Source organism: Canis lupus, chromosome 28 (assembly GCF_003254725.2).
Source record: "Canis lupus dingo isolate Sandy chromosome 28, ASM325472v2, whole genome shotgun sequence".
NCBI classification, from domain to species: Eukaryota; Metazoa; Chordata; class Mammalia; order Carnivora; family Canidae; genus Canis; species Canis lupus.
The window spans coordinates 27,574,956-27,602,164 of NC_064270.1; the positions used below are offsets into that span (position 1 = coordinate 27,574,956).

The 27,209-nt window shown below is 42.8% G+C and overlaps 2 protein-coding genes across 7 annotated transcripts in view; one reads left to right on the forward strand and one right to left on the reverse strand.

The window, feature by feature from the left end:
* The window catches only part of HSPA12A (heat shock protein family A (Hsp70) member 12A), a 160,554-nt gene extending 160,331 nt beyond the window's left edge, over window positions 1-223 (reverse strand). For 2 of the 3 annotated variants that reach the window (XM_025467356.3, XM_025467352.3), the window contains exon 1: window positions 83-223. In XM_025467356.3, the coding sequence (XP_025323141.1) occupies window positions 83-85 (3 nt within the window). In that variant the 5' untranslated portion in view covers window positions 86-223. The remainder of the gene's footprint in view (window positions 1-82) is intronic. The other variant, XM_025467353.3, reaches the window with a different exon arrangement.
* Window positions 1-26,095, forward strand: ENO4 (enolase 4). 4 transcript variants are annotated; one of them, XR_007406917.1, is made up of 15 exons: window positions 1-248; window positions 5,476-5,604; window positions 6,354-6,544; window positions 9,493-9,641; window positions 11,506-11,672; window positions 11,767-11,898; window positions 13,461-13,514; window positions 14,767-14,823; window positions 16,962-17,129; window positions 19,435-19,560; window positions 20,818-21,013; window positions 22,616-22,683; window positions 22,858-22,911; window positions 23,217-23,334; window positions 25,762-25,780. XR_007406917.1 is itself a non-coding variant. In XM_025467362.3 (14 exons), exons 1-14 carry the CDS (start codon window positions 84-86, stop codon window positions 25,914-25,916), a joined length of 1,875 nt encoding a protein of 624 aa, XP_025323147.1. In that variant the 5' UTR covers window positions 4-83; the 3' UTR covers window positions 25,917-26,095. The 4 variants fall into 4 exon arrangements, 3 of the variants coding, with proteins under 3 accessions (XP_025323147.1, XP_048959557.1, XP_025323149.1); XM_025467362.3 differs by lacking the exon at window positions 22,858-22,911 and having other exon boundaries at window positions 4-248; window positions 25,762-26,095; XM_049103600.1 differs by lacking the exons at window positions 13,461-13,514; window positions 22,858-22,911 and having other exon boundaries at window positions 4-248; window positions 25,762-26,095.
* The last annotated feature ends 1,114 nt before the right edge of the window (window positions 26,096-27,209 follow it).

The following is a 27,209-nucleotide window of genomic DNA, read 5'->3' on the forward strand; positions in this document are numbered from 1 at the left end:
GGATCTCGTTGCGTTGCCTAGCGACGGGCAGGACGCTCGCAGGCCCCCAGGCTAACCCCCGCTGTAGCCTTAAATCTCCTACCATGGGAGAAGAAGGCGGCGGCCGTAGCTTTGGGACCGCTAGGGAGCTGCAGAAGCTGAAGCAGCAGGCGATGGAGTACTACCGGGAGAACGACGTCCCGCGCAGGCTGGAAGAGCTGCTCAACTCCACCTTCTACCTCCAGCCTGCCGACGTCTACGGGCACCTGGTAGGGACCTGGGACAAACACGCTTCCCTCCAGCCCCTCTCCCCCTCCCCCTGCCTCGCGCTGCGGCAACGCCACGCGCCTGCGCCGCAGAGATGCGCACGCGCGCCGCCCCCGCGGGCTTCGGAGCCGAGCGGTGCGGGGAGCCGGGGTGGAGGGGGTCCCGAGCGAGAAAGTGCAAGCGGCCGGAGGACAGGGGCGGTCTGGGCTCGGGGCCGGGCAGGCTTCCTCGCCACCTCTGCGTCGGCCCGCCCGGTGGGTTGCCAGGTGTTTTTTCAACGCAGATCTTAACCCCGCGTAGCTCAGCTGCCCGCCTGCTGCGGCCCCCGCTCGCCCGCGGAGGAGCGCCCTGGCTGGCATTTGCTGCAGCTTGGCTCAGCCTTCCCCGGGGCCTCGTGCCCAGCCTGCGCTCCTGGCTTCCAAGTCCCACTTCCAAGCCTGCGCTCTCCTTGCAGTGCGCGCCCTTCTGCTCCTGGATGCCCAGCCCCACCCGGCCAGCTGCACCCAAACTCCAAATCCCCGTCGGTCTTGCCCGCTTCGCCTGGACTGACTGCCCTCGAGTGTTCCTAAGTCATTTCCTGCACACGATGAGCCCCTGCCTAGGCTTGCGAGCAACGTAGACAGCAAGGGCTTTTCCCTAACACCTGCCTGGTCCCCGTGCCCAGCGCAAGATCAGGTACCTAAACAGCCCTAAGCCCCGAGGCTTGAGCAAGCGTGTTATTCCCAGATCCGTGAAGCACTAAGCCAGCGCCTTCCTTCTGGGAGGCAGCGCGGTTGGGACTGGTAGGAGCTCGCAGTCGGGTGAGGCAATATGACAGCAGAGTGTGTAAACGCAGTCAAGAAGCGCAATGTGTGTACAAGATTCAAAACCACGTGCTGTTGAGGCAGTGGATACGGAGGATGCTCCCTGAAGGTTTATTTTACTCAGTCGTGGCCTAGAAGTGAAAGCTGAAAGTTGGGAAGAAGTGAGGAGGGATGAGCTCGCAGTGCTATGTGATTTATGTCATTTCACTTTTTTTTAAATATTTTATTAATTTATTCATGAGAGACACACAGAGAGAGGGGGATAGAGACACAGGCAGAGGGAGAAGCAGGCTCCATGCAGGGAGCCCGACATGGGACCCGATCCCCGGATCTCCAGGGTCAGGCCCTGGGCTGAAGGCAGGCACTAAACTGCTGAGCCACCCGGGCTGCCCTATATCATTTCGCTTAATTATTAGGACCACTGAGAGGTAAAGATTATGATTTTCATTTTACAAATAAGGAAACTGCGGCCCAGTGAATTTAGATGGTTTTCCCAAGGGACACAGTGAATGACAGTGACGAGTCAAACCAGGTCTGTGTCCCTAGTACCTAGCACATTGCATGGTACCTGGTGGACACTCAAGCACTTATTTGTGGCACAGAGGAATGAACACGACTCTGAATTCCATTCTCTTTCCACTGTCTCTTGCAGGAGGAATTCTTGAAAGTTAACTAGTCTAACTTCCTCATTTCACAAAGACCACAAGCCCTTGTCTCGCAGCTACTTAGTGCAAAAGTTAAGACTGGAAACTTTCCTCAGTGTGATGTCCTTTCCAGTCTACTAGGCAGCCAGGACTTTGGTTTGTATAGCTCTCTGGGAGCTTATACCTTGGTTAGGGACAAAAGCCACCGATACAGAAACTAACTGGAGTACTTACTGTTGATAAGGTGATAAATGATTGTGTGCTAGACTGATAGGCCTGTCAAGGAATTCAGGAATGAGGAAAGATCCTTGTAGGCTGTAGTGTCTGAGAAAGTTTTGGCTTGGACTTTGAAGGATGTTCAGGAATTGGACTGGCAAGGAGACAATGTCCTTTTCATTTTGTCGCTGCCCTGGTTTTGGCCATCCATATTTTCATCTGGTCTCTCCCTCTGTTGAGTCTAGCCCAAATCGTGCTGCCAGAGCAGCATTCCTAATCCTAAATCTGACCATCACTCATTTGCTCAGAAACCTCAGTTCCTCACTTCCCTCCCCTTGGCTTATCCTATTCCTCCACCCAACGTTGCTGCTCTGGGCTTCTCCCCCTGGTCTGCCTGGTGAAATACATATTCTCCAACATTCAGCTCAAATGCCGCTTCTCTACTTCTGTTACATACTAGAGGAATTAAGTAATGAGGAAGACCCTTGGGGGCAATTGCAATACTATTTAGTCCCTCATCATAGAGCTTAGTTGAAAGAGTTTGGGATTGGGAGTCAGCAGATCTGATTTGATTGTCATCCCTGCCACTTAGTAGCTATAGCAGACTATTATATTGATGTTCCCCCACTGTGACTATCTTATGTAAATCCCTCCCACACTGGCTTGGAACTGGGCCTCGGGACTTGCTTTGATCAAGAGCACCTTGCCAAGCATGATGCAGACAAAGGCATGGTAAGTGCTGCCATATTGAGGCTTGTAATATTGGGACACTCCCTCCTGGAAGCCAGTCACCATGCTGCCAGGAAGTCCAATTACCCTACTGGAGAAAGAGATCAAGTAGAGAGGCTCTGGCATATGGAGTACCTCCAGGAAATCCTGTGAGAAAGACATGCCCAGCCAGCCCCAAGGATGTTCTAACCATCCTGGTTGAGACACATGAGTTAAATCATCCTGGATACTCTGGATCCAGTCATGCCTCCAGATCATTGAGTCAGAATAGGAGACCGCAGGCAAGACAAGCCAAAAGAATAACCCAGATAAGCCCATACATTCTACATGATTGTAGAATCATGAGTGAGTAAATGTCTCCAGTCACTAAATTTTGGGGTAGTCTGTTACTAAGTAGTGAATAATGAAAACATTGGTTATTTTACTTTGTACAATTTTTCTGGAACTCAGTTTGCTTATCTGTGGGATGGAGATAATAGGATTTACCTTACAGAGTTGTTTTGAGAGTTTTATGACACGATGTATACAAAGATCCCTGGGATGTGTCTGACACCTATTAGTTTATACATGATTTAATTTATGGAATCCTAAAGGCAGGCACTGTAGTGTGTGATACAGTGACAAACAAGACCCTCCTTCAAGGCACATATTAAATACTTAAAAATGTTAGCTCCTTTCTCCGCCTAACATAATATTGTACATTGTGGATGCTTATTGCTAGTTGCATCAAATTCACTATAATGCACAACATGTAAGCTAGATAATATTTTTCTCTCCTGACTCTATCTAAATTCATTGAGGCACTTACTCTGTTACATACAAACCATTGTCCTTAAAATATATGGATGGTTTGGGGTGCCTGGGTGGCTCAGTGTTTGAGCTTCTGACTTTTGGTTTCAGGGTCATGATCTCAGGGTGCTGGCATAGAACCCTGTCTGGGGGGGCTCCACGCTCAGCAGGGAGTCTGCTTCCCTTCTCCCTCTGCCTCTCCTGCTGCCCACACTGTAAAATAAATAAATGAAATCTTTAAATATATATATACTTAATATATATGCATAGATGGATGGCTTGAAAATTGACTTTTGCTTTAGTTGTTCTGGGGCAACACCTGTGAGCTGACACGTTGCTGATGGGTAGTAGGTGACCTGTTATGTATGTTGAGGTCATTGGATTTTGAACTGATAGATCAGAGGCCTGGTCTGCAAATGCAAATAAAGAGCCAAATACAGTCTGGTGATAAAGAGGTCAAGGAGGGTGTGCCTTCACACCCCCCCCCCCCCCAGTTCCTGCTCCCCTGTGTGGCACACCATCTTGTATCTTTTTACTCAGGTTTTTTGAGTGGCTTTTCTGCCTCCACTTCATTCTCTTCCGTCCCTTTCTTGGATCACTTCCAAATGGCTTCTGCTTTCCCACATCAATGAAACTGCTATTACTAAGGTTCCAACAACCCTCTTTGAAAATGTTCTGTGTGTGAACCTCTGGCGAGTAAATACAGCCTCTGCAGAAGCCTTCACCATTTAAATATCAGATGCCTTGTGGGGAGGAAAAAAAACTGGACCCCAGAAGGTTTCCAAAGTTTGCATCACAGCGTTCTAGAGACCAGCTGACTTTTGTATCTTGAATAGTAGGATGGATTAGGGCCTCCTAAAAAGTGACAAGGGGTCTCTAAGAAATGTATGTGATAACCTTCCAAAATGTGTCATGTTTGATGGACAGTTTCCTTCCAAGTAGGAGTCTCTTCAGAGAAACTAAGTAATAATTTACAAACAACTATGCTCCTCCTTTGGGTAGCTGGAATCATCTAAATAAAACAAAGGTCTTTGTTTCAGGGTAAGTTAATATGGCTAAGCCTCTAATCCTGAGTTTTTTGTTGTTTTTTTTCTCCTCCCTTAAATTCACATGTACTACATTTTTCACTCTGAGGCACCATCACCAAAACAGAAGTGGAAGACAGCGTGGCAGATGGAAGATTATCTGCTTCTGGAATAGCCAGAGTTAGTGTGGGCCTCATATTCCTGATAAAAATAGGGAGTATAACCACATTCCTCATGCTAATTTTTCTTCCTAAAATGCTATGAATTTGAAGGTATGTCCTTCTCCCTTTCCCTCATCAATGGATAGCGATTAGCATGAATTCTGGAGTCAACCTGCCTAGATGTGAATCACAGCTCAGCCGGTTATTTTGCAATCTTGGGCAAAACATTCAATTTCTCTATACTCAGTTTCCTCATTTGTAGAGTAGAGATTTTAAAAATAACACTGATTCCATAGGGTTGTTATAAGGTATAAATAATATGGGTAAAGCACTTAAAACAGTGGCCAATACAATGATCTGTTCTTTTAAAAAAAAAAGCCTGTATGTGTTTTAGATGCTTTTAAGTTTTATATTTTGTTAGATACTGTTCTGTAAAATGGAGACATTGATTTGACTTCTCAAATTATATTGTGGGTTTTTGTCATTTAACACTGATTTTAAAGTAACTCTATGAGAATAAAAGAATTTTTTAAAAAAACAAAGTTTGTTCAAATAATGTTTCATTTTGCTTGTAAATAAAGTCATGTTTTATAATTATAATAAAAAATGTATGTGAGCTTTTGCTGAGAGTTCAAGAGAAAACAAATTGCTCTGTGTACTAGAGACCCTGCCATCAGGTTAATCCAAATCTCAGCAGCGTGTGAGGGCAGGGCAGTTCCCACCAAGCTGCTGCTAGCCTAGCTGCACCACCCCCCACCCCCTGCAGGAGGACACTCGGGAGAAGTTTAGTAGAAGGTAGAGTAAATTTTAAAGATAAATTCGTCATGGTATTTTAATTTTTGTTTTTTTGTGTGTGTTGAAGGCAAACTGCTTTGCTAAACTTGCAAAGCCTCCCACCATATGCAAAGTAGTGGGGAAAAATGTATTGGATGGACTGGGGCTTCCAACCCTACAAGTGGAAATATTCTGCACCATTCAAAATTTTCCCAAGGTACGAAGCAGCTTAAATGTGTTCTTCACTGTGTCCTGACTCCATTGCATTTATTGTCTAAATTGTAGAAAATTAATGTTTTGAAATTCAGCATTTGTGAAATATATACATACACACGTACATAAAGCATGAACCACACAAGCATTATGGTTTTATTAGGTTTAAGTGTAACATTGGTACAGACATGGCATGCTAGCTTGAAGATGATCCAAGTTGGAGAAATGGGACAAAAATAGTTTCAAAACTCTGACATCATTAATGTGATGAGGCCTATAAATCTATAGGTATGTTTATAGATTCACACACATTTATATATAGATTGACATAGATTTATAGATATGTATGCTGATCTATATAAAGAAAATTTGTTTTCATAATTATAACAAGTCATTTTAATTGCTGCATATTTCTTAGAAATAATTTTGCTACAGTCTCTGGGAAGCAAATAATTATGATTAAATCTGTATCCTTTTAGCTATTTATTGGAGAGGTAGTGATAAAAAAAATGAAGTTCAGAGTAAGATTTTTATAAGTATACTTTAATAAGGTATTAATTTTAAATGTTCCCCTGAAGTTGGGTTCCATACAGTTTCAACAGTTATAAAAATATCTCAAAGAAAATTATATATTCTCATTTTCCCTTTGAAACTGGTGATAAAATATCATGCACGTTAAAAGCTGGATACGTCTAATTTCTTCCTTTCTGCAAGAGGGAGGGAAAATGTAGGACCCGTTTATGTTATTTTCAGAACGTATGTTCGGTGGTGATCTCCACACACTTTGAAGTCCATGAGAACGTTTCACCCGAGCTGGCCGAGGCGGAGCAAGTGGAAAGGTTGGCGGCCGTCAGCACCGCTGTGCAGTGGGTCAACGGAACCATCACGGAGGAGCTTTGGGGCATGGTGCCCTCCCACCAGGCTGAGGTGGACCAGGTGCTCAGGTAAATCTTCCACTTGCAAACAGAAGTGTCCAGTACAAATACTATCTCTCTACTTTTTATTTCACCTGCTAACAAAACAGGTCTGTCCTACCTATAGGGTACAGTCAGGAAGTTGGGTAAGAAGCACATGCTGAAGCAGTGGAATTTAGCACAAAATGCCATTTCTCATCTGAAGAGCTTATTTTTAAAATACGGTTATTTAAATTTTTTTTAATTTCCTTAAATTTTTTTGTCCCACTTTCTTGGTTTTCACATATTAGAGTCAACCTGTGGGCAAAGCATGGGAACCTGTTGTGGTTGGAGGATTGACTATAAGCATCATCTGCCGTGTCTACGTGAGAGTATAAAACCCTCAAAAGTGGTGTATGCGGTGGGGAGACAGGAAGGTCATCATCTGGATTCTTAATGCTTTTCCTGAGAAACTTTCTACTGAAACTTTTACTGAATCTTAAGCATGGAAAGAGGCCAAAGGGCCTCACGTCACCTCACACAGGAAAATTTTTTAAATAATGGGACGCCTGGGTGGCTCAGTGGTTCAGAGTCTGCATTTGGCTCAGGTCGTGATCCTGGGGTTCCGGAATGGACTCCCGCATTGGGCTCCCTGCATGGAGCCTGCTTCTCCCTCTGCCTGTGTCTCTGCCTCTCTCTCTCTCTCTCTGTCTTTCAGGAATGAATGAATGAATGAATGAATGAATAAATAAATAATTAAAAATCTTTAAAAAAGAAAAAAAAGAAAAGCAAGGAAGTGTTTGCTAGGGCTGAGTAAATATTGTTCAGTCCCCAACCAAGTAAGAGTAGCACTACTGTTGCTCTTGTGCAGGTCCGATGCCACAAGCCCCTTGGCCAAACAAAGGTCAACTGGATTCTCTCTCAAAGCTTCATCACATTTCACTTTGCTTCAGACTTGTATCATAACCTTTGTAAAAACATTTTTTCAATTGTTTTTGGTTTCGTTTGAGGTTTTTCTTCTCATCTGCTGTGACCATATTGCCCATTTTATTTCCCAAGGTAGTTTTTCTCAGACCTTCTGTTCTATGGCATTCTTTTTCTCCTGGACTTTTTCTTCCCCAAACCTCCATCTGGACTGGTTCCCCTCTAGCCTACTATAGAGATGCTTTATTGTCCTGCTTCTTCTATCTTATATCTTCCTCTTTCTGGACTTGCTGGATTACATCCTTTATTTTTTAAATTTAATCAATTTAGTTAAAATATACTGTATTATTAGTTTCAGGGATAGAATTTAGTGATTTATCAGGTGCATATAACACCCAATGGTCATTACATCAAGTGCCCTCCTTAACACCCATCACCCAATTACTCCATTCCCCACCTACCTCCCCTCCATCAACCTTCAGTTTGTTTTCTAAAGTTAAGACTCTCTTATGATTTTCCTCCCTATTTTCATCTTATTTTATTTTTTCCTTCCTTTCCCCCCATGTTCATCTGTTTTGTTTCTTAAATTCCACATGGGTGAAATCACATGGTACTTGTCTTTCTCTGACTGACTTTTGCTTAGCATAATATCCTCTAGTTCATCCATGTCATTGCAAATGGCAAGATTTCATTCCTTGTGATGGCTAAGTAATATTCATATATACATATATATGATACATGTATATAAACATATACATATATATATATACATATATATATATATATATATATGTCACATCTTCTTTATCCATTCATCTGTCAATGGACAACGGGGCTCTATTTTGGCTATTGTGGACATTGCTGCTATAAACACTGGGGTGTAGGTGCCCCTTAAAATCACTATGTTTGTATCATTTGGATAAACACTAAGTAGTGCAATTGCTGGGTCATAGGGTAGTTCTATTTTTGACTTTTTGAGAAACCTCCATACTGTTTTCTAGAGTGGCTGCTCCAGTTTGCATTCTCACCAACAGTGTAAGAGGATTCCCTTTCTCCACATCCTACCCAACATCTGATGTTTCCTGAAGTATTCATTTTAGCCATTCTGCCCAGTGTGAAGTGGTATCTCGTTGTGGTTTTGATTTATATTTCTCTGATACAGAGTGATGTTGAGCATTTTTTCATGTGTCTGTTGGTCATCTGTATGTCTTCTTTGGAGAAATGTCTGTTCAGGTCTTCTGCCCATTTCTTGATTGGGTTATTTGTTCTTTGGGTGTTGAGTTTAATAAGTTCTTTATAGATTTTGGATACTAGCCCTTTATCTGATAACTCATTTGCAAATATCTTCTCCCATTCCATAGGCTGCCTTTTAGTCTTGTTGACTGTTTCATTTGCTGTGCAGAAGCTCTTTATCTTAGTGAAGTCCCAGTAGTTCATTTTGCCTTTGTTTCCCTTGCCTTTGGAGACATGTCTAGCAAGAAGTTGCTGCAGCCAAGGTCACAGAGGTTGCTGCCTGTGTTCTCCTCTAGGATTTTGATAGATTCCTGTCTCACATTTAGGTCTTTCATCCATTTTGAGTTTATTTTTGTGTGTACCTTTTGGGACTTCCCAAAAGTTGTTTTTTTTTTTTTTAATTATTCATTTTAAATTCTCCTCTCCACCAAAAAACGAAAATGAATTCCTGCCCATTATGCTATATATTTCACTGTTTTTCTATTCTTGACTCATTTTTCTTTTGATGGTCACTTATTCTAAAAGAAAATCCAATAGCTCTTAATCAAATTAGGTCTTCAAATTTTACTTTAAATATATAAACAAATAGGCTCAAATAAAAAAAAAAACAAGCACCTAAAATCTTTAAACATTTATTTCCAGGCCAAAATTAATTTCAGCTGTTGAACACAGTTTTGCAACAGCATCATTATTTTTGAGGCCTTGGAAAGTAAAGCTGATTTGTTTTTAAGTGGCCAAAAAGCAGAGTTAATTGTTGAAACATATTGAATGGAGGTCAGCACTCAAACTGGCCAAAATTACCAGTGATATTCATTGTAAAGCCATATTTTCTTGCCACAAAGGACATTCTTTGAAAATAAAGTACAGGAAGATAAAGAGAGGAGAGAATTGGAAAAGAGCTTGGAAGACCCAACAGCGCCCATCCCTTTACCTCTGCCACCACCACCTCCTCCTCCCCAACCTCCAGCAAAAAAAAAAGGACAAAAGCAAGGTCAGTGGCTCATCTTGCAGAACCTTTGATAACTAGTGTGCGAGGAAGAAAGGCTGAAAGGCCGACTGCCTTTCCAGTTAGTGTCTTTTTGTTGCAGACCTAGGTCAGGCTCCCCCCAGGTACCATCCGTCCTCTATGCTGCTTCCTTGCTTAACACTGCGATGTTGGGGAAGGCAGGGTTTTACCCTCTCCCACCCTTCCTTTTGTTTGTAAGAAAAAGATATCTCTTACCCAGAGGTGAACATTCACCAGGCAAAGTCATGGAACCATGGCAGTGCTGGGGACAGGGAAAAGAAAGTGGCCTGGGGGACCTTTAACTGCCCCCCCCAAATATTCATTAGCTCATCCAAAGTCACTCCATATTTTAAAGATTAGTGATATCCTTTGATGTGCATAAACAACATTTTGTCAGTCCTATTAATAACGTATTAATGAAAGTATTCTTGGGGTACGTAATTGGATCAGTCAGTTAAGCACCCGCCTTCTGCTCCAGTCATGATCTCAGCATCCTGGGATCAAGCCCCACATCAAGCTCCCCGCTCAGCATAGAGTCTGCTTCTTCCTCTGTTCATGCTCTTTTTCTCATTCACTGTCTCTCTGTCAAATAAATAAGACCTTAAAAAATTTTTTTTCTTTGGATCACTTTGCTATTTTAAAGCAAATCTTCAAAGTTATCATGGCCCTTTGTTCCATGCTTTCCAACATGTTGTGAACATCAGCCCCTTTGGTATGTTAATTCTAGAGCTGCTGCTAGTATTGTAAATAGTTTCATGTCCTTCCAACATACTCCTTGAGGACATGAATCATGTCTCATTCGCTTTAGTACCACCAATACCTACCATGATGCCAAAGCATAAAGTAAACCCCCAATTCCCTTGAATAAGAAAGCACCAGAACCACAAAGGGGATCATAGAGACCATGGAGACATGGTTTCTTATTTCCTAGATTCAGATGCTGAGGCCAGAGAGGGAAGGGGACTCTCCCCAAGCAAAAGAATCATATAAGACCAATCTCTATGGATGGGGGATGGCCACTGCTGAGTTACAGGTAGAGATCAGCAATGGGCATTCATTTGGTGGTTGCTGTTGATTGATGGAACTTGGAACATAAGGGATGAAGTAGGAGGGGACAGTAATTTGCTAAACCTTTGCTATTTGTTACACACTTACATACTTTCTTCCACTTATCTTATGTACCAGACCCAGGCCAGCAGCTGGGGGAGGGCCCAGAGGGGCACTAGAGATTTACCATGGATGGTGTGGTGCCTGAGCAGGCTGGGTGGTTGGCAGCAAATGAGAGTGGAAGACAGGTGAGGCCGAGGATTGATGGCTGCATCTGGAAGCCATTTCTAATACAACAAGGCATCTGTTCGGGGTTGGCCAGCAAGGTAGCTAGTTAGATATACACACACATGAAGAGACGTGTTCAACAGAAAGCTGGATATGCAGGAGCTATGGAGAGTGTAGAAACAAAGGACTTGGAATTCAAAGACTGCCCAGGTCTTCTTTCACTTTCTGTTGGATATTGGGCAAGTCTTTGACCTAAGCCCGCGGTTACTTATATGCGGGTGTGGATAACAGTACCTGCCCTATATAATTGTCAAAAGAGTTAATATTCATTGTCTGAAAATTTCTCAAGAGTGGCAAAATCCATGGCTATGGATGATGAACATTAGGGAGTAGTAAGTGAAAGCACACAAGCTTCTTCTTAGGGGTTGAGGTGGAGAGCCTAATCTATCCAGCCTCAGTTTCCCCCCTTTCTTTATGCTGAGCCCTCACATCTGTAACCAAAGCATTAAAACATAGAGTTTTATCATAGTCAAAAGTCCTCAGAAGGAATCCCTTATCACTTTTTCCCTCCTAGGAAGGAATGATACTGTCACAGAGAAACCTATTCTGCCTCCAGAACCTGCTGAACCCGTACTCAGTGGCAGCATGGCCATAGGGGCCGTGTCACTAGCTGTGGCCAAAACCAGTGCCATCCTGGGCAATAATCCCCTCTACTTAAATATCGCATTACTGAAGCAGCAGGTCAGTGCCCGTTGAATTCTGTTCCAAGGCCCCTTGAGTATCTCAATACCAATGAACCGTGTTTCTGGTTTCTCCCTGTTTTTCCATCTTCCAGGAGCAGCCTGCAAAGCTCACTGTACCTTTGCTAATGGTGTCTCTGGTCAGCTGTGGGAAGGCATCGCCGGGCAAGCTGAATTTAATGAAAGAATTGATGTGTATACCGCATCCCGGGTTAACAGCTAAACAAGTACCTTCTATTATCTCACCTACTTTTTCTTAAAACAGAAAACAAAACAAAACAAAACAAAAAAGCCACCACACTCCATCACCTATGAGTATTTAGTGTAGGGCCCCAAGGCTTATGACACCAAGGGAGAGAGAATTAAATATAAAATGAAAACAATATATATTTTAGTAAATCAGAGAAGTGGGGAGAAAGCAAGACATCAGGCATAAGGGGCCACATTTAAACCGCCTCCGATCTCTGGCTTTCAGCACCTGAGTAACTTGGCGGGCCTTGGTAGTGCTGGCAGATTGTTATGTGGGGGAGTTGAAGCATCTCTATTTACTGGCCAAGGCGCTGTGGCAGCAGCAAGGGGAAGCTGGCTCCTTCCTAGCAGCCAGTTCTGTTGGCTAAGAGCTCCGGGGCGGAACAGACTGCCTGGCACAAAAAGAGAGGTTCAGCACATGCTTACAGATAGAAGGAATCCTAAGCTGCATCGTTATACCTAGTGGTGTGCTAGCATCTATACTGTTCCTCAGTGACCTGAACGAGTCAATGTGCCTCTTTAAACCATCATGAAATGTTCTACCAGTTGGGCATTAGGAAGAACTAATGTTCATGTTCTACAGTGGATGTTTTCAGCAGGAAGTCCAGGAAGTTCCATCCCCTCTGGTAAAATACATAGAGTGATACTTTTTATCTAAGCTAGTGAGCATGATTATTTAAAAAAAGAAAATCTCAAGAGAATTTCTTCGTGATAAAGAATTATTTTTTTAAAAGAATAACTATTACCTCATGATGGATCAACTGTAAAATAGTAGAAATTCATAGCTGGCTCACCATGTGTCAGATCACGTTCAGACTCTAGCACCAGGATCTTCCCTGCACGTAGTATCTGTTGTGCTATTTGGGTACCAGAGCAGTTGGCATGCCATTCTTTGTCTTCGAGTGCAGATCCCACAATCATTGGGATATACTTTTCTATTTTTGAGTGACAGTGGCTTCATACTGGTTCAAACACACTGTCACGCAGAATCCCTTGGTGACCTGTGACATACATTGCAAACAGGTTGGCCAAGACACTATGAGAGAGAATGAAGCTGACTTGATCCAACCAATTGACCCAGTCAGTTCTGAACAATGAAGAAAGGATAGTGAGAAGAGCCTCATTCATATTCAACGAAATACAACTTGAGGGCTGAAGATTAACATTTAATCTTCTGATTTTGTAGACCACATCTAATCTACTAACTAGGAGGCCTTATCAGAGACCCTACAAATATTCAGTTAGAAATAGCCAGTGTGTGCTGTCAAGTTTTTATATTTATGGGATTCCTGGGTGGGCTCAGTAGTTGAGCATCTGCCTTTGACTCAAGGCATGATCCTGGAGTCCCGGGATTGAGTCCCACATCGGGCTCCCTGCATGGAGCCTGCTTCTCCCTCTACCTGTGTCTCTGCCTCTGTGTGTGTGTGTGTGTGTGTGTGTGTGTGTGTCTCATGAATAAGTAAATCTTCTAAAAAAAAAGTTTTTATATTTAAAGTTTCTGGACTACAGTTGTGGAAGATCATGGTTATTATACTTACAGGGTGTGGAGATGCTTCTGGAAATTCAGAAACATATTAACAAAACAATCGAAATGGTACGTAAAGAGAATCTCTGGGATCTGATTGCTGATACTGACACCTTCTAGCATACAAATTTTTATAGTTCATTATGAAATTAACTCAATATTGTTGTTATTGATATATAAAATGTATTCATTTGCCTTGGGTTTCTCATATAAACCAAGATTATACATTCCCTCATTGGCCATGGATCCAGTTTCTAATGGCACTTAATCTCATCAGTCTGGCTCTATACTAGGATCATCCCTTAGGATTTGCACCCTAAAGGATGTGCAAGGCAGTTTAGTGTAATGATTAAGGCACAGACTCTGGTGTCTGCTTAGAATTCGGTGTTGGGCAAATGGGGAGCCTTTGGCTAGGTAGCCCTTGCGGGGAAGCCCCAGAGGCAGGGTGATGACAGGCAGCTGTATGGATGAGTCACTGCTTGTGCCTGTGTTTATCTTGTTCACCACAGTTATGTCTCCTGCCTTGCACATTGATTGGCTTTCTGAGCGTGGTACTTTTACCAGGGGATAGACAGTTCAGCTGTCTCCCTAGTGAAAAGAAGCAGGATAACTGTATTTGCATATACGCCGGTGTGAGCCATGCTGACTCTTGCCAAACATGCCCCAATTTACAGAGCCAGTAATGCTGGGTATTAAAATGTATCCTTAAAGGGCTGCATGCTTGCTCCAGAATGCTGCCTACACCCCACACTATGGGTATTGAAAATGCCCAATAATCTTTGGGAACTAGCTTTGCTTTTCATCTTAAATGACATGACACATACCAGGTTCATCAGATTTGATGACCTTCGGCTGTTTCCAAAAGTCAAATCCACCCTGCAGAGAGTGTGTGGACCTTAACAATGTTCAAAACAATCTCAAAGCAAATCCCACAGTGGTGTTGCTCCTTAAGGGCAAGGAGGGCACCTCATATGAGTGAATAATACTTTATTTATGCAAGTAGAAATGCATGAATATGCACACTTCATGTGTGTGATTGGAAGCAGAATGTAAGGATGAACTAAAGGGAACAGGTACCTGAAACTGAGATGTTTCAAAGTTTGGAGTTTTTCAAAACCAGAGGGGATGGTATGGTCCCTGCCTCTGTGTGTGTGTGTGTGTGTGTGTGTGTGTGTGTGTGTGTGTGTGTGTGTCTGTGATTCCCAGTGTCCCTAGTCCAGCCCCAGAGCAGTGGACGGGCCACACGCCCTGAAGTTCTACTTGCTACCAGAGACAGGTCTGAAAACTGCAAGTGATTTCTCTCTTATCTTCTGTCCCACAGACCCCTCCTCCAAAAACAGAGACCAGAAAAGGGCATAATGGAAGCAAAAGAGGTCAAGTAAGTTTATGCATTTCTTTACCACACTTCAGTAGGACACAATTCATTTACATACTCCCTGCCTCGTTCCTCTCCCGGTCACTATGCGCCAGGACCCAGGCTAACACACATGGAAACTACCAAGTGATGCTCCTGCAAAAGCACTAAAACGGACAACCCCAGAGCTGGACTCTCATTCTGCTGCACCTCTCTGGCCACAGGGTGCCGGGCCAGCACTTGTCTCTCCCACTGACATCCCAGAGTGTGTGGAGAAGCATTTGTGTATCCCATAGAAGAGATTATATTTGAAACTTGATAGGTGAAGCGTTGGGGAAGTTATCAGTTATCTCTGATAACTAACTGAAAGGCATATAGAATGTTTTCGATTTTAATCTGACTCCTACCAAGTAAGAGAGAAAGAAAAGGCACAAAATGATAGCCATTTCTTTCATTGGGTCTGAAAAGGCACTGAAGCACCATTTCAGACGAACCATTACTGGAGCTCAAGATTTTGTCAGTAGCATCAGACAAACAGTTCTCGTCAAAATTGGTCAGCGTGGCTGCAAAGAGACTGAGGAAGCCATCTCAGCCTGATTAGGCAATGGCTTTGGTGACTGTGGGTGTGCTGACAGATACACCTCTCATATGCCCGAACATTCAACAGTATGGTTGGAATAACCCGTAAGAAAATATATATATATATATATATATATATATATATATATATATATATATATAACCCTGAGATAATGCAAATGGTGATGGGGCTAGTAAAGGTGAAACATTAAATTCCTCCTCACAATTGGGAGAGAAAAAAGAAATGTGTGAAAAAAAATACACCAGAAAGTTAAGTACTTGACAGTTTTATCTGTTGGGATGAGCATGACACCCTAACATTAGACCTCACAAGAGAGCCAGGGCATGATGAACAAGCAACCAAATATCAGCACCTTTCCCTACGCCAGCAGGTTGTCCTGCGTGGTCTGAGAAACTCTGACCCAGATCCGCCCTCCCCATGATCAGCTTTACTACCTTTTTTTTTTTTTTTTTCTGTTAGAAACAGGTTAGATGGTAGATTCTAGAGAGGTGGCCATATGCAGTTAAGAAGCATGAACTCTAGAGCTAAATTTCCTGGATTAAAATCTGTTCCAAGTTACTTACCTCTCTGTAAAATGGGATAATAATATTATCTGCTTCATGGGTTGATGTAAGGAGTAAAATGTATTTATGTTAAGTGCTTAGGACAGCTGGCATTTGATAAGTTCTAAGTAAGTGATACTTTTTTAGTATTTAGAAGACTAACAAAACTCCTCAGTTGACACACAACAATTGCCCCAGCTATTCCTTTGCCAAATAAAAGGTTCCTCTCCCTGACATTAAAATCGTTAGATGGTTCATATAATTAACTCGTGCTATCATCAGAGAAATGGGATATTGATACCTAGGTTCACGTTTGCCCTCGAGTTTGGCGTGCCTGCACATACGCAACACCCTCAGAATCACCGATACCGCTTCAAATGTGCTATAATTGCATAGCGGCAATTTAGGAGGAGGGCACATCGGGGCTGACCTTGCAACAGAAACACGTGGCTGCCTTTCCCTGGGCTGTTTTGAGTCCCAAACCTTCCACTGAAAGCCATCCACAGGGCTGCATCAGGTGGGCAGAGATCTTCTATCCTTTTTCAAATAAAACCTTTTCCTGAAGGAGGGTTCTATGTTAAGACTTATATTCAAAGGGAAAATGGGATACAGGTAAGAGCAGATCTGGAAGTGGGTGGAGGAGGGCAGAGTTAGGGACAGGCCAGACAGACGTTTACAAGGACAGCCTGGAGATTCACCAACCTGGTGGCTGTGGCTCAGGTCAGCTTGCGGTCAGAGTTGATAAACAGATTACATAGGCACAGCAAAGAGAGAAAAGCATGTTCCCAGGTCAAGCCTCAAATCTTGGGGGTAAGAAAATTACTCTGACCCTTTGGGCAATCATATGCCCAAATGTCATGCAGAGATGAGTGACACCTGGCCATAGGTTAGTGGAGACTCAGAGGCCCACGTGTTTAGAGAGCTGTGTCTAGTTATCCTGGTGCCTAGTTTATAACCAGAAAGCTCCAGGAACCTTACTGCTCTATATTTATATGCATCATTTGCTTCTGGTCCTATAGCAGCCCATCACTGGCAAGATGTCCCATCTTGGCTGTTTAACCATTAATTATGACACCATAGAGCAGCCACTGCTCCTGATACAAGGCATCTGTGCAAACCTGGGGCTGGACATGGGGACAAACCTGCATCTAGCCATCAACTGTGCTGCACATGAGCTGATGGATTACGTAAGTTTCTGCTCCAGAACACTCACTTCTTGTTGGGTACCATTATTTTTAAATTAGAACTCAAAAGAAGAGCCTATCTGAATATTTTCCAAACAGATCCTACTGCTTTCATTAATATTGTGTGCAGGTTCCAAATATAAATGGAGTCGAGAAAGCCAAGTTAGCTAATGACCAGAGAAAAACATAACCATATAATTTTTTAAATTAGTGGAAAATGTCAAAATAATTACATATAGAAATTCAGTAACAAAAATTACTAAAGTGGGTTGCTTACATTGCAATTACGAGAGCTATTGAAAAATAACAAACCGGTATGTTCTCCTGAGTTCACTTATTTGGTTGGTAGATGCTGAATTTGTCAAGCATGGAAAATGGACCCATTGTAAGTATAACTTGGTAAGCCCTTCTGGACAAGTGGTTCTCAGGGTTTCTGCTGTGACTCACTTTTTAAATATAAAAATATTTCCAGGGCACCTGGTGGCTCAGCGGTTGAATGTCTGCCTTTGGCTCAGGTCGTGATCCCAGGGTCCTGGGACCGAGTCCCTCATCGGGGAGCCTGCTTCTCCCTCTGCCTATGTCTCTGCTTCTCATTCTGTGTCTCTCATGAATAAATAAAATCTTTAAAAATATTTCCAAGTTATTGACATTTATGGAGAATATATTTTTATCCAATTAAGCCTATCCACGGTGTTATCCACAGCCTGGGTTAGGAGGACAGGGCTTTAGCGATGAATCTTCACCCAGAGACCACACCACGTGGGGGCAATTAGTTTAAAAAGAAAGGAAAACAGGTTCATTTTTAAAAAGCTGCAGTCTTCACTTCCTCATGGTAACACACCAGCAGTTCACCTTTCAACTTGGCAAACTGGCATGTGAGGGAAACGGATAAGACCTATCTGTCTTCTACACATACTTCCCTTTTTCAAATACACAAATGCTAGGTCTGTGTTGTATGAAATGCTCAGCATGTTGACGTACATTTGTGGTGACTTGGTCATTAATGTCAAATTCAGGGGATGTGACCAGAGAATTCTGCTTTAATTTGCAATTCTTTTTAACTTCAAAGGAAAACTTGAACAGCATACAAGAACCCTAAGTTTCAGCTGACTTCTGAGTCCTTTTAACTTTTCTAAAGATACTAAGCGCATGAAGGCATGTTTAATGTAATTTCCTATTCTCCACATAATGATTGGTTCCTAGGCATACTATTACAAAAAATAATTGCATGTTTTCATCAGCAACGTATACCGAGAACTATGAATATACTGACTGCCAGTGCTAGCTAGAATGGGTATTTTTTTGCTTATATGCAGTAAAATGTATTAGCTTGATATCAAATAATTCTTACAATGTTAATTCAAGGTCATTAGCATTTCTTTACTGACAAGATAGGATTTTCAAGGTTTTGCAGTCAAGAAACGAAAAGTTCTGGCTGCTTTTTAATCTGAAAAAAGTATAAAATCCTTTCAAGCATGGACTTCTTTGGAAGCTACTTAATTCCAATGGAATCCATTCCATTAACAGCCATAGCAGGAAGGCGTTAGTAAACCATTCTGTTCCATCCTGCCTCCTTCCTGGTACCTGAATAACCCAGGTACACAGACTTGGAAATCAAAAATATGTTTTGCAGAGACGCTACACTAGATCCGTTAGCCCTGTTTACTTCCATTCTTGAGGACTCAGGGGCTTTCGAGACTTCAAATGAATGGAATTGAACTAGAACTCTATACTTTCAGGACCAGATGGCTACTACTAGAGCTTGCCTGCTACCTGAGAAGGAGATGCCTTCACATGGGTCACTTGACATTTCATAGTGGCTGTTTGTATATGAAAAGTCTCACCCTGCTTTCAAATTTTAGGATATTCACAGTAGAGGAGACAAGCTATTTGTTTACTGTGAGTTGAAAGATGGTGGGTTCTGGTGAGTGGGAAGCTGTGCACTGCTCTCCTGTTTTATAAATTTATGTCATCGCCCGTCGACCCAAGCATCCAGGTAGCTGGCACCACGTCACAGACCGAAGAAATTATTCCCCTCCTACTGTGTACTTGGTCTTTTGTGCAGAAGTCTTCATCTGAAGTCAGTGGGTGGAGTTCCATGGAGCATGAAAAGGAATGATGACTTGATTTCCCCAGGCTAATATTTAACAGTTATTTAAACTAAAGCACACAGATTTCTCATGGGAATATGGCCTGAAAGGAATGTTTACAATCTTTTATGTGCAATGAATAAACACAAATGGGAATCCCACCTTTAGCATTTGAGGAATTCATCATTTCTCTTTTTTATTGTCTTTACACTTACCAGAATAAAGGAAAGTATGAAGTAATGACGGGAATACACAAAAACACAGCTGAGATGCTTGACCTGTATGTGGATCTGATCAACAAGTTCCCTTCAATTATCGCCTTAATTGATCCTTTCAGGAAGGAGGTAATGGGATTGAACTTGAATTTTTTAAGCACAGAGAGCAAAAATCTCATTCTTTTGGGTTGATCACTCGAAATACTGCAATTTGGGTTGGGGTGGAGGTGCCTTCCTTCTGCACACCTGAGAGAAGGCACACACCAAGCACACACGCAGCTGAAGCACAAGCGCATGGGAGTGTGCCCATGTGCAGGTTGAGGGGAGCTATTCCCAAGCGCTGGAGGGGCACTCGCCCTGCAGCTGCTGCTTCAGCTGGCCCATCACATACCAGCATTAAGTGCTCCCCGAAACAGGACATCAGCTGGGCTAAATGTTTATAACCCAGATCCACTTACCACACATGCATCAAAGTCACAAAGCTGTATTTTTGCAAAGGTTTCAGATGGAGAGGTGTTTCGATCCATTCCAGCTACTGCATCTGATGAGGGTTGCTCATGTGCAACAGAAGGCCATCGTCCTTAATGCTCTGAAACTCCAAAACTTAAATTCTTGATGTCGTGAATTGGAGAACCATTAGATATACTTAACAGATCCCCTCTCTGAGATAATGCATGGATTTAAATTTGGGGCACAAGAAGAGAGCAGCATCCTGCTCAGGGTCCCAGCCCCCCCGCCCATGCCACATCCCAGCACTCATGGAGCCATCACTGAGCTCTTCATCCTGCCAGCCCCATCTTCCAGGGCTTGTCCTGGGCTGACCTCAGCTGGTGTGAATGTGGTAAGGTGCCCGTGCTTAGTGTGTTCTAGTGGGACAGCGGCTTGGGAGACTTTGTAGATCATCAGTTAAAAAATAGCATTTCATTTCATGTGATGGTCTCACCAAAAACAAACAAACAAAACACAACAGTGTTGAGAATGAGGGCCTAGAGCCCTTGCAGCCACATCTCCTCCTGTTCTCTGTTCACCAGAAATAACAGTGACATGTTCTGGCCAGCCAGTCATTAGTAGTGTCATGGACAATACAGTGGGTAGGAACAGCTGGGTTTTGAAGGACTTGAGAATCAATGTGGAGCATTTAATGTGTGTTAAACATTTGATTCACCAGATCTTTAAGCTCAAATTTAAGCACTTGAAGTTTCTGTTCCATGAGGTTGGTTAATTTGTGGGGCTGTGGTTCAGGCATCATTCAGCCACAGATACAACAGAAACGGTTTTGTGGATCTCAGTAAGGTGCATAACTCTGATTAGGTGCTAGAAGATTCCTGTTGTTTTGTGATCATGCCCTAATATATTATAACGATCAATTCTTAACTATTTATCTAGGATTCTGAACAGTGGGAGAGCATCTATAATACTCTTGGTTCCAGGTGTTACATCATCGCAGGAGCTGCATCCAAAAGCATTTCTCAGCTTCTAGAGGGTGGCAACAACAGCACCCCCAAATCCAGTGGGGTGATCATAAAACACACCAATCAAACGACGGTGTCTGACTTGGTGGAAGTAACCAATCTTCTTGACAGTGAGTAAAAGTATAGGTCTGTAAGACTCATAACAAACTCAACTTGGTTATACAAGGAGCCAAAAATATGCAGTTTATCAGTTAGTAAAAAGCATGGCATTAATCTTGAAAAAAAGATTTTAAAATTTTCCAACCATCTGAGAGAGCTTTGGTGCTGGAAGACAACCTGCAGCTAGCTTACCGACTGACTTCACAGCATTCCAAAAACAGTGCCAGTTCAGGAGGCCACCCCTTGAGTGAAGCTGCCAGACAGGTGTGGCTAAGGACAGCGCCCCATCAGCTTCACAACACATGACAGTGATTCCCCCCCACAACCCACAATGTTGTTTTAAAAATTCCTCCCAAGTTTCAAACTCTTTACCACCTTGAGGTCTTTGAACATGCTTTACCCGGTACCATTTACCAGGTTAACTACTCCAGATTCTTCAGGTCTTTCCTTAAAAGGAAATCTTTTCAGATATATATGACTTTCCTGGCTTTCCCAGCCCCTCCCTGGTTGCTCTCGACCTTCCTCATGGCATCCTATACTTTCTCTTTATAGTATTGGCCATAATTACTTGTACGATTATTTAATGTCTGGTATCCCTCACTAGACTCTAAACTCGCATGAGTTCACAGGAGTCTTGTTCATTTACACACAGCGCCTGAAACATGAATGGGTCTCGGGAACCAGGCAGAAGGCTTGTCTAAGACCTGGAGTAGGACTCAGAGCCAGGCTGGCAGCCTGGGGGGCCTGGGCTGGTGTCAGAGAATGGAATAGAATGCCCATAGTCCCTTGTCCTGTGGATGGCCAGTCTAGGAACCAGGCAGGACTGTCCTGTACGTGGTAGATGGGAGGCCCAGCCCTGGCCTTTCCCCCTGGGCCTACCCCTCAGCCAGCATTGTCATTCACTTTGGATTGCTACTATAGCTCTGCCTCTAAAACAGTCTCTAGAGGAAGAACCTTGGCTTGCATTCTTTGCAGACTGGCAAATCTCAAGGGCTTCTGAGATCTTCAAATTTGGATTAAGTACCATCAGCAGTGCTCTTCTAATAAGTTAACATTCAGAACAACAGATTCCTTTGAATAAAATTTTACACGATGAACTGTGAAATCCAACAGGGCATATTAACTCCCCAGGTGGTACCCTTGCCCTTACTGTGTATTTTGTCTCAAAGATGCACACTTTTCTACACTGAACATGGACAAAATGGAATCCTATTTTAACAGTTGTGGTCTTAGAAGTATGTCAATCTAATTTGAGCACTTTCCCCCTTTCGTGGTCATAAAGGTCTATCTTACAATTTACGGTTATCTTAAATTTGATCAAATGGGGCATTCATGTAGTATTTAGCATCTGAGCTACTGGAAAGGGTAATAAAAATACAAATGGTTAGGTCAGAATTCTCAGGTGGTCAAATCACTGACTCTTCACAAGAAAGTTATAAATTTCTGGCAAATTTTAAATTTTGGTTCCAGAGGCTCATATATATGCACATAAATACATGTATGCACACACATACATGTAGACACATACATACATATACATGTATATATGTATATGAGCTTAAGCTCATTGCTTCTATGCCATCTAAACCTGAAAAGAACTGCTCTGCTCCCAGGTAAGCAGCACATCACCGTCTTCGGAAGTACAGAAGGAGAGTCGTCTGATGACAGCCTGGTCGATTTGGTAAGTACTGAAAGCTGGTCAATTGCAGAATTGCCAAAACACTGCTTTTATCAAGAATTGGTATTTCAGAGAAAAGCAGTCCTTGGCGGAGAAAGTCATGTAACCTTTTATGAAATAGACTTGCTTCCTCCCAGACAGCTACCTTTTGCAAAGAGCTAATCTTTGAACTTTTAGAAAGAAGAAAAATTGAAGTCCTGGGAAAATGATGAGCACACTTAAATGGCTGGGGTGAGCACTTGCAATCTTACCACCTAAAATGAAGCGGGGAAAGGCCAGAATGTTCTTAGATAAAATCAGCATGCTCACATGACTAGTAAAGCATCTGATGTGTAGTCATGCTCTTTATCTTTTGCCACGCTCAGTAAGCAGGCCACCCTACCTATGCAAAGATAAAATACTAAGGTGTACGAGAAAAACCCAAAACAGCACACAGGGTCAGTGCCCTTTCTCCCTAAAGAACGATTAGTATTTTAGCAAAATATGTGACTTCTCATTTAAAATCAGTTTTGTCCTCCCCACCCCCACCCCCTAAGGCCATTGGACTCGGTGTCCGGTTTATCAAGTTGGGAGGTCTTTCTCGAGGCGAACGGGTGACTAAGTACAACCGCCTTTTTACTATAGAGGAAGAGCTTGTCCAGAATGGAACACTGGGTACGTGCTGCTTTCTTGCTTTGTTTTCACTTAGCCATGAATAAGGAAACAAAGATTGGAAGAAGGGGAATGGGAGGCCCTCGGCAGGAGGGCAGGGGGATCCAAAGACTATAACTAAGTGCTGACAAAACTAGGGTGGCATTTGCTACAATGTGCATTGTTTTCTTAATGGATTATCTATTTACCTGAATGTTGAAAACTCTCTCGCCCTGCTTCTTGATGAATAAGCTGCGTGGTGCTTTTCAATAGAATTAATTGATTGGAATCTCCAAGCCTACCTTTTGTTATGGTCCAAATTATAGTTGAGGTCTCTCTGCACAACCCGTGAAGTTAAAGGCAGATGTTTTCCTGATGATCCTTACAAACTCCTTCTACTTAAGACAAGCAGAGACAGCATGTTAAGTTTAATGTCATACGCTGGAAAGGATGTGGTCTCAAGAGAAACAAACCAGTCATTTATGAAGTTAAGCCTCTGCAAATCTGCACGCATAGAAGGCACCTTGTGTACTGGCTAAATGGAGAGAAACACCCCAAATAGGCATTTTTACGCTTCATGCTACTGTGATGGCCAAAAGCAGGTGCACAGCACACAGTGATATTTAAAGACACCGAGTTATTGTCTTTGGAATTCTAAAAATATTTTGCATGTTAGGATAGAATAAATCCACTGATACGCTGGGAAAAAAGTATGTGTTATTTAGGGAGTATTGACAAAATATGAAATTTTCTTGGATGCTATAAATGAAATCTATTAAGTGATAATTGTATTACAGAATGTACTGTAGGGCACACCAGTTATTGCATATGACAGCAAGGACGTAGTCCTGTATTGGGCCTCAATATACTACGCATTGAAGAAAGAAGCCAATAGAAATCGTAATTAGGAATTTGTCATGTTTAACGTACGTAATGACCCTGAAACACACCCTAAAAATTTAATTGAGAGGCTCTTTCTGTGTTATGTAAGGGCAATCAAAAGTTAGTTGTTTAGTGTGTGACACAGGACTTGTTTTTTCAAATAGGTAAAATCATATTGTACCTATGTATTACCTGTTTTTTTTTAAGATTTTATTTATTTATTCATGAGAGAGACACACACACAGAGAGGCAGAGACACAGGCAGAGGGAGAAGCAGGCTCCATGCAGGGAGCGTGACGTGGGACTCGATCCCGGGACTCCAGGATCAGGCCCTGGGCTGAAGGCAGGCGCTAAACTGCTGAGCCACCCAGGCTGCCCTGTTCTTTTCTTTTTTTTTTTTTTTTAATGTCATCTTGACATGTGGAAGCCTTAAGTTCCTAAATGGCCCATCACATTTCCAGCCAGACTCCAGCACAGGAGAAACAGCTGCTCCTGGGCATCAGAAAGGATAGTGACTAGAGGCCCCGGCCTTGCTTCAGGGCCAGGCCCAAACTCTGGTCATCCTGGACTCGCCTCATGATTGCACTTTGCTTTACTGCACTTCTCAGATACTGCGTTTTTTACAGGATGGAGGTTTGTGGCAACCCTGTGTCAAGCAGGTCTCTGGGTGCCATTTTTCCAACAGCGTTTGCTCACTTCGTCTCTGTGTCGTGTTTTAGTCATTCTCACAAAATTTCAGACTTTTTCATTATCCTTCTATTTGTTATGATAATCTGTGATCAGTGATTGATTTGCTGAGAGCTCAGATAATGGTTAGCATTTTTTAGCAATAAAGTGTCTTTATTTAAGGTACGTACATTGGGTTTTTTTAGACCTAATGCTATTGCATACTTCACTGACTACAGCATAGTGTGAACTATTATATGCATTAAGAAACCAAAAGAAATTCATGTGACTCGCTTTATCGCAGTGGTCTTGAACCATACTGGTGGTTATCTCTGAGGTGTGCCTGTAATGTGAATTTCTCTGTCATTGGCCTGCGGTCAATACACCCTATTGACAGTGGTCAATACATGGTAAGGGGACCAAATATCAGAAAAACAAATCTCCTCACTGAGACAATAAGGAAACCCCATAAAAGCTCAGCTATTAGCTGAGAGCTGTCACGGTCACTGCCCACATGGACCCGACTGGAACTAATTCTGCAGTCGTCTACGCGGGAACAGTTAGTTGGCAATGGTTTGTACTTGTGTAGAGGACTGGCCTCTCCTCTAGCTCATCATCTTCCTCTGCTCCTTCTCTGCTAAGCCTCTGCCCCAAGTCCACTGCATAAAAAACGTTCCAGAAGGGCACCATGTAGACTGAGCAAAACAAGTGTATCGTACAGGTAACTTGTGAGCAAAGTCAGGCCTGGTTCTAAACAGTCCCGGGACCTTTCCTAGTGGCCAGGGGACATACCTGGGCACTGGGCACTTATGAAGATGGTCTCTCCTTTACCTCCCAGAACAAATAACATCAAACTCAGCACCACTGCATCCGACAGTAAACTTTATTGTTGTTGTTGAATAGGTTGCAATGAAGGACACACATTTTTTTCCTTGAATGACGAAGTGGAAACGGGGACCAAGGCATCCAAGGCCGTGGCCCCCGTGACTGGTGAGCTGCCAGAGCTGCCGGAGCCTGTCTTCCCCACTGAACTGATGGAGGCATCGGCCAACGCATGAGTGTCTTCTGGATGGGACCGTGGACGCCCGGCTTAGGGCTACACAGCCAGCAGGAGACCCGCAGAGCCCAAGGGTGTCTTCACATTGGTTTTGCTATAAAACGCCCCTAACCAGTGCACTCTTTTTATTCTTATGATTTCACTGTTGAATAAATTGATATGTAGTATTTCTGCCTGAAATTATACCTGTGGGATGTGTCTTCCAGACATCTCATTTCCATTGGAATTTCATCTGTATACCAGAAATCCTGTCCACTTGGGGGGCTACGGCCTAGTAAGAGTCCAGGACCTCTGTGGCTGACATATCCATGCCAGAAAGCACAGACGCATTTTTGTAGCCAGCCTCATGCAGGAAGAAGTGTGAGAACTTCAGTTTTTGTAACCACCAAAGGCTTCTTTTGACTTCCTTACCCTTAATTCTTTTCCCTGATTCCCTCCTCTTTCTAAATTTTCATCTTTATTATTTTACTTACATGCTTGTGGGCGTCCTAAGATCCTTTTTGGAAAAAGAATCAGTATAAGTGAATAAACCCATCAGTAAGTGCATAAATAGTCTTAAGGTAATTAACTGCTCAATTATTTATGCAACAGCATCTCAGAGGCGACTAAAAATGATACGTCGTATAGGCTGACTGAATGAAGTGCCTCTCTTGTAAGCCAGTATCAGGGTTATAGCAGAAAAGTACCAGACATAAAGTTATTCACACACCTACAGATATAATAATGTCCTACTGCTTTATAGAATTTAGATTCTCTGTTTAAAGTTATCATTTGTTTTCCTCCAAAATTATAAAAATTGTTAGGTACTGACCTGTGGGAGAGTTGGCTAGGTTTAGATTTCTGATATATTCCCTAAGTTTTCACTAAACACATTGAGAACTTTTCCTTTTGAAGAGTACCCATAGAGAAACTTAATGGCCTCATGGTAAAGCCAGGGCCTTCACTCAAAGCAATGATTTAAAATTGGCTCATGGCACATTCTCTCAGAGCAAGGGGCAGGAGGACTGGCTGGTATCTAAGTTGGGAGAACCATGTCTCAGTTTGTGGTTGCTACTGCCTGTCCTGGTGCTTAAGCAACACATAATGAAGTATGAGAAAGTGGAAGGAAAATCCTTTTTTTTTTTTTTTAAGGGGGGTGGGGGAGGAACAGAGGGCAGACAGACAGAATGTCAAGCAGGCTCCACGCACAGCACGGAGCTGAACGTGGGGCTCAATCTCATGACCCTGAGATCATGACCTGAGCCAAAATCAAGAGTTGGATGCCTAACCAACTAAACCAACCACCCATGAGCCT

Excerpts from the sequence above, each read along its gene's own strand:
- ENO4 (XM_025467362.3), top strand. The coding sequence starts at position 84 with ATGGGAGAAGAAGGCGGCGGCCGTAGCTTTGGGACCGCTAGGGAGCTG. Across the intron at positions 249-5,475 it reads CCGACGTCTACGGGCACCTG|GCAAACTGCTTTGCTAAACT; the intron begins GTAGGGACCTGG and ends TGTGTGTTGAAG. Across the intron at positions 13,515-14,766 it reads TTAACAAAACAATCGAAATG|ACCCCTCCTCCAAAAACAGA; the intron begins GTACGTAAAGAG and ends TCTGTCCCACAG.